General features: G+C 36.2%; 1 protein-coding gene across 1 annotated transcript; it reads right to left on the bottom strand.

The window, feature by feature from the left end:
* Window positions 1-373: 373 nt before the first annotated feature.
* wu:fc75a09 (uncharacterized) lies at window positions 374-4,290 on the bottom strand. Its single transcript, XM_056247241.1, has 2 exons — window positions 4,214-4,290; window positions 374-1,248 (listed from the first exon to the last, which is right to left on the bottom strand). The coding sequence occupies exons 1-2, from the start codon at window positions 4,229-4,231 to the stop codon at window positions 595-597; spliced, it is 672 nt and encodes a 223-aa protein (XP_056103216.1). The 5' UTR covers window positions 4,232-4,290; the 3' UTR covers window positions 374-594.
* Between the last annotated feature and the right edge of the window lie 3,561 nt (window positions 4,291-7,851).

Consider the following 7,851-nt stretch of genomic DNA (forward strand, 5'->3'; position numbering starts at 1 on the left):
CAAACTGCATGCCGTTTTTTTTAACCGTTAGAGGTTAAAAACCGCTAGAGATACACAATGTACCTTTTATTTATGTCAACTAATCAACATAATTAGTAATTTTTCATTAGATTTTTTCCCCCATTTTTTTGTGATAATCTACATTATGCCTTAAATGCTGTAGATTGAACTCGGAAAATTTAAGTTCTTTATCACTTATTTACTCTCTAGTGGTGGTAGAGTGGTTGAACAAGCATCTCTAGTGTCTTTCTTTTACAGCAAATACCCAAACAAGACAACAGTTTTCTCTTTTGCTTGCCTTTATTCTCAACCAAGAGAAACAAAGTGACTGCATATTCGCATATTCCAAAAATCGCATGCATATTTATGTTAAAATGGACAAAAAAAGTTTACATGTTTACTTGGACTAGTTCAGTCTGCAGATGAGCACATAGCTAAGCACATCAATCTTTAACTGTTAGTGAAACTAATCTAACCACTAAATCAAACGCTAACTGCTTCTAGCTGGTTTCCCCCATGCGTTCAGTCGGTGCGTTCTTGACCTCTGAACATCTCAGAGACTTTCCCCTCCCAACTTTTCCTCATGAAACAATTTCAGAGTATAGTACAGCTACAGACACAGTTTCGAGATGGTGTATCGGTATCTACAGTGACATCAATTCTCTTTTCAGATTCTACCTGCACCATCTGATACAGTCCAACAAATGCAACCGAAGCTGGCTGATTAGATGTTTCATCCTCAAGGCCCTGCAGAAAGTCTTCTAGATTTGGATATGATTTGATGATCTTCAGGAGGCTCCTGGAGATATGAAATGTGGCGTTCGGATCATAATTTGACTGATCATTGTGCGTGGTCAGGTAAATGTTCCCAAACTTCCTCTGTTCGTGATCAGTGACGATGAGGCGGTCCGCGTTGTTTACGTCATGCATGCTGTTGTTGTGTTTCTTGATGTACTCCGGCAGCATATTAGCTCCTGGCGAATTCAGATTGCCCAGCAAATAGTAGTGAAAGTTCACATCTGGAAGAAGTTTCTCTTTACGTTTGGTGTATCTGTTCTCAAAGAGGTGAAAGCCAAAGACTCCCTCTGCCGGGTTACAGGCCAGGAACATGTCGCCATCGTCATTAACCCAGATACAGTCCTTAGCAAACCAGTACAAGAGCTTGAGTCCATGCCTGGGCCCAGGCTGACCAAATCCACACTCATTTAGGTCCCTCATAGTTGTGATTTTTTCCGGCATGGTCTTCATCTGAGGGAGAGATGAAGATCAGATGCCACATTTACTTGTTTTTATGTGTGCTCTCATTATACCCGTTACAGAGCTTGGCTTGACCTCAAAACAGTTATTGCAGACATATTAGGTATCAATTTCTGCTTTTTGCATTACCACACAAAAACTAGTTATAAAAAACATGTAATTTTTTCAAGTGATATTTCTTTCAACTGTCTCCAAATAAAAGTATTTTTCACGATTAGTTCATAAATTCAACAAGTGCATTTGTTTTAATTGTTCCCATGTCAGGTACAGTTGAAACACTCACCTATAATGCACTAAAGTAGCCGAATTAAATATAAACAAATGTTAATTAAATAATTAATTAATTAATTATTTCGCAATCTAAGGGTTTTGAAGGAGGTGTTTTAACATTCAACACCACTGCTCGATAAAACTTAACCAGTGTGTATTATGTTTGAATTCTGGGTGCGATTTTTATGTTGGAGGTCTAATAGACCCTAAATGACTGGTATTCCTCTTAAATGGTTTAGATCGTATTTATCGGGTTGAAAATAAAAATGTAAAAATTAAATTAAATCTCAGATTACTAATGGCGTGCCTCAGGGCTCCGTTTTGGGCCCTCTTCTATTTATTATTTGTCTATTGCCTTTAGGACAAGTTTTCCGCAAATTCGGTATAAACCTTCACTGTTATGCTGATAACACCCAGCTCTGTATATCTTCAAAGCCTAAGTCAACGTTGCCACCTTCCTCTCTTTTGCTTTGCTTATCTGAAAATAAATGGCAAAATTATGAAAGTTTTACATTGACTATCAACAGTTCCTGTTATCTCTTTTTCTCTGATGGTCAAGAGTCTGGGTGTCATCCTTGACAGCACTTAATCTTTCTAGGCACATGTAAATAACATTACATGGTCAGCATATTATCATCTGACAAATATTAATCGTCTTCGACCATCCCTGTCCTTGTACGTGCATTAGTTACATCTTATTTTGATTACTTATTATTATATATTGGATTTAATTTAAGATTTCACTTTTCACTTATAAGAGTCTCCATAATCTAGCACCTTCATACTTATGTTACTTTTTTATGTGTATTCAGCTACCCGGTCTCTCAGGTCTTCTGCTTCTATGACTCTAGTTAAACCATCTGTACGTTTGACTACTATGTGATGTAGAGCTTTTAGTTGTACTTCTCCGAGTCTTTGGAAAACAGTACCTCAGGACATACATAATAGTTCTAGTCTTTCCATTTTTAATCATGTCTTAAAATCATGTCTTTTTAAAAAAAAATGTATTAGCTTATTCTGATTGAAATAGCTTTTGTGTATGACTGTATTATTATTATTACTAGTTTTTTTCCATTTATTGTTTATGTATCTTACAATTTGTAAAGTGGCCTTGAGTGTCTTGAAATGCGCCCATAAATTAAATGAATTGTTATTTATTAATAATTGGATTCAATACAATTAATGAAAAATCACACTATGAAAAACATTCAAAAACAAAATCAGGTAAAAACAGTAAATACTCTCACATATTTTAACTGCTATTAAATGATTTAACAACAATTTTTTTTAACCATTTGTTTAAAAAAATATGAATATTATAAACAGTATTATAAAAAATGTTTACATTTATATGACATTAGAATTTTTATTTTATTTTAAATGTTTTTGTTTTATTTTTGGGTGTTTTCCTGAAACAAACAGTAAAGCATGACGCTAGCAACGCCAAAATACTACTTTGATCCTTAGCGAAATCTTAAAAAAAATTACTGAAAAAAAAAATTCAACGCAATATACATTTCATTGGATAAAAGTGTCTGCCAAATGCATAAATGTAAACTTAAATACCCTCAGAGGGTTTTACTTTGTGACTGCAGCTGTGGTTAACCATTAAATTGCAGGTCAAATTGAACCTGAAAGTTTGCATGACCCTAAATGAGAAATTGTCACAAAATTTTAAAAACATATCCTAGGTTAACCAGAATTTACGACAACTTAATTTTGTATTGCAGGACACATAATGGGGTTAACCCTGTAATGCCTGAGATGTGACATAATAGTCAGAATGGAAAAATATTTTTCTTTAAATGAAAAATGCAGTTTTTGAAACTTAAGACAAAATATTAAAAGAAAAGTTTTATATTGAGTGTCATATTTGATATATCAGCTTTTATGGCTCATATATATATAATATAGAATATAGGAGGATATAAAGCTCATACTCCTCAAAACACCTCAGTTTTATTCAGAGAACCAAACAGACGCAAAAAATACAATCCTGTGTAGTTGCTGATAACTATGGCCAAAAAGTAAGATGAAATTCTGAATTATGATATCTGTATAGCTCCAAAAATGTAAGTTATTTAAATACTTAGTTTTATGATCAAAGTGCTGTAGTTTTAAAATAATAAAAATAATTGCATTACAATGATGTTTCAAAGATGAACAAATACACGTTTCTCAAAAGCCTGATGGATCACATTTTAACATGATTTACACGTTGCATCAGTCCAGTTAGTGATCATGAAATATTACTAACAATATAAAAGTTATTCTTACGTCTACTTGATACAAATCATTAATGAATTCACAACCTGACATTATACTGAAAGGCTTTTACGTGCTAAAAAATACAAGCTATCATTCAATCGACAGTGGGCATGTAGAAGATAGTGTGCAACAGGATTTTCAAGGCCTTAGAAATTTGCGTATCAGATATCACACAGTGAGGCTTTATAGGGTTCATTTGAATCAAAAGATAATAATGACAAATTCTCTTTGTGACAACTGGCCCCGAACTTTATAAACTGAGAGCTTCTTGACGACAGTTTTTTGTGCACTTACAATTCATGATCACACATAACCGATCTTGCAAGAAGAATCAAATAGCAAAAGTTTAGTTACAACTGAAATAATTCTTTGAGTGTGGACAAAAAGATAAAAGAATAAAGCCCGAAGGCTACTGTACCTCTTTTTGATAAACCATAGTTATTTTCTGGAGGGATCTCCTCTGTGTTGCTGTTTCCCCCTGAGCAGTGGTGAAGGAGAGAGAGGAAGAAGAGAAGCTCACTGCGGCTCTTAAAATGAAAGAGAATGTAATTTGAGACTTTCTGACTTCCTCTTTTTTGGGGGCTGTTTATTTTGGAGCACTACCTAACTTACTGAATAGGGAGCAGGATGTACTTCAAAAAATATTCAAACTGTAGTGTACTAAATGTGTCACATGACCTCTTTATTATGTCAAATTGAGTGCCGAGTCGCCTATGTAAGACTGGTTTTCTTACTAAGACTGGTTGAAGAGATAGACCTGACCACTGGTCTATGAGACAAAGGACCTTGCTGGAAATCAACATTTGACATCCCCCCTCTTCCCCAGAGACGAAAATCTCACCTTATCTACATTTCATTCTCTCTCTCAGGGACACCTAAAACTCACACAAGAATCGAAATGGTTTAATTTGAATGATTATCATCGAGTATTTTGTACATGTTTAATATCATTCGAAATGTCTCGGTGCGACTGGTTCAAATGTCTCATTTCCAAATAAGTAAAACAAAAGGTAATACGGTTTTTAAGAGTTTAGAGATAACACACACACAAAGGAGGGTGGATGGGTAAACCCTCCTGCTCTCAGAAGGTGTGAACTCAATGCTAATTCCCACGGTTAGCAAATGGTACCATTTAAACCAACTTCTGCCCCCAGTAAGTCTGGGAGGGTGATCACAGTGAATTTCCACTGTGAACTCATGTTTACATATGAAATGAGGTCTGGCTATATAATGAAATGCAACTAGAGATCAGGGCCTTTTCTGTACTTCAGATGAGCCCGTGAGGCTGGGAGTCCGCGAGACTCTCAGCTTCACGTATTGTGACTCAAGTCACTGGAAGTTCACTAAGAATGTCTATACCTTCACCACCTCTTCGTCCTCCTCCGAAACCGCCTCCAATATGTTCATCCCTTCACCACCTCTTTTGTCTCCTATATTAATTATCATTAAAACATTGTATTGGAAATTATCTTCTTCGTCTGCCTTCCTGCAACCCACCGTGACACAGGGTAGGCGATTTGTTCCAGAATAATTTTTTGTTATGCTGGTTGAACGTCTCTTCATGTGCATGTGACCCAGCTGATATAACTATTTATAAAGCCACAGTATCATACAATTCAATCTTATGTAATAAAAATATGTTATGTTATTATTATGTTATTAAAGCTCCTGTAGGTAACTTTTGAAAACATGTATTTGCTAAAACTGTCATTATGTCCTGACAGTAGAATATGAGACAGATAATCTGTGTAAAAATCAAGCTCCTCTGGCTCCTCCCAGTGGTCCTATTGCCATTTTCAGAAATACACGCTCCCGGTCAGAAACAACCAATCAGAGCCAGGAGGAATGTCTTAGCACTGTCAATCACGCTCGTGTACGCGCTGATCACACCCCTCTCTTGCACAGCGCGAGCCGTCGTTCAAACTCAAGATTGCCGGCGTGCTGCAGCTGTGCTTATGACGGAGAAACAACCTAAACTGCCAATTCTCGAGTGACACCTGCTCATAAAACAAAGAGGTAAAAGGAAAAAGACCGATGACGATAACCAAGCGAAAAAGAAAGAATTACACAGAGCCCATTGACTCGGTGTCAAAACTATAGCCGCATAACATGTAGATAAAATGTCACGCACTCTGCTTAGCAACAATTGAAACCTGCTAATTCACTGGCTTGTCATGTTGCTGAAATAATGTACTAGCACACCTTATCTAGCATTATATATCGCTAGATAATTACTTACATACTGTAACGTTACTTACAACCGTTATATTAACGTTATCTTACTAGCTATTTATAACTTATAGAAAGAGTGCAACGTTATAAAGTTACATGTAGGCTATTGGAAAATACATAATGATTTGAGGACCAAGTTTGTAGTCAAAGTATGGGCAGGCCATAGTCAATGTAAAGCATATTATTGACGTTTAGTCCCTATTAGTGAACGTGCCATATAACTTTTTATCCGCCGTCATCGGTGGCCCTGTTTACTAGCCTGCGCGTTCCCGACAGGCTCCGCTGTGGAGGACGAGCTGTGGAGGGAGGGCTGTAGCGCAGCAGAGAGCAAGGGGGTGGGACCTGTAAGTTGTGCTTGTTCAAATTTTCAGGCTAAGTCAACTTTTTCTCAAAACTCCCTACTGCAGCTTTAATAACTGTAAATTGAAATTACTCTCTTTTTTCTGCAGTGAAAATGTTCTGGTTTGGCTTGTTTTTGAAAGCCAGTAAATTGACAATTTAAATTTTTTGGGGAACAATTCTTTAATGTTTCTTTAATTAGACACAATTAATTAAACCGTAAACATTTAAGTAAACAGACAGAATACAATCCATTTTACTAATCTATATATGACGAATCATAAAACTTCTCATCCAGCACTAAAATGAAACGGATGAGCCATTTATAAGACCCAAATCAATTTGCTCAATTCAAATAAATGAGTTTGTTATTCGTTATGGAAATTCCAGGAAGACACTTGCTGTTAAATGCATTTTATTTTGGATGAACAGGAATGTTTGATTTAAATTAGCTGTAGGATAATTGTCTGTAGGATTCAGACTGCATAGATAAACATACACACACAACACAAGCTCAACGCCGACGCTACTAGATCTTAACTTCCCTAATGAAATCTGACCTTTCCATGCTTTTCATTTTCCTAATGAGGCCTTTGCTGATGCGGTAGGTTTCGTTCTCATCGAAGCGGCCTTTCCCTAGGTGATGTGTCACGTAAATCATGTCAAACCGTTTGCCATTCCAGTTGGAATCGACTGAAACGACAATACGATCTGCGTTGCTTTGGCGCTCATCGGGGTCGTAGTTCTTAGTGACTTGATTAGGCATGTTGCCCGGATGGTGCAGGTTACCCACTTCATAGTACGGTAGGACAGAATCAGGAAGAATGCCTTCCCTGTTATGGAACGGATGAAAACCAAAGTCTTTATGTTCTGGGTCGCATCCTTGTGCAATCATATTGCCGTCGTCATCAATATCAACACATTCATCAGCAAACCACCACAGCAGACTGAGACCATGTCTGGGATACGGCTGACCAAACTCGGTGTCTCTCAGATGGGACAGTTCATTCAGTGTTCTCAGTCGCACCATTCTGTGTCTAGAAAACAGACAGAGAAAAAAATAATAAAAAGGACTGAATACAGTGAAAATTACATTTGCCTGGGCTTTATCATACAATATATATTACTATATATAGCCTATTACTTGCGTGTATATTACAAGTACGGCAGTGTAATATGTAGCCTCTATTTAATTTATGAAATGAATTCATAAAAAATTATATTTTAATAATTATATTATATTATTTATAGTATATAATGTATTACTGATATAATACATTTTTTATTTTTATTTAGAGGGACCATAATAGCGTTCTAAATCAGCTGTCATTCAGTGATTATCCTCAGATTTTTTTCTATCTTCAGATAATCTTTATACAGATAAAAATGTAAAACAAAGTTAAACTGCACCAAGTTACACAGATCCTCCAAGAGTCCGACAGTGAGCTCAACTCTTTATGTGGTTAATAGCTGTAGCCTACTGAT

The sequence above is a fragment of the Rhinichthys klamathensis genome, unplaced genomic scaffold, assembly GCF_029890125.1.
Source record: "Rhinichthys klamathensis goyatoka isolate OS25496 unplaced genomic scaffold, OSU_Roscu_1.1 h1tg000044l_1, whole genome shotgun sequence".
NCBI lineage: Eukaryota > Metazoa > Chordata > Actinopteri > Cypriniformes > Leuciscidae > Rhinichthys > Rhinichthys klamathensis.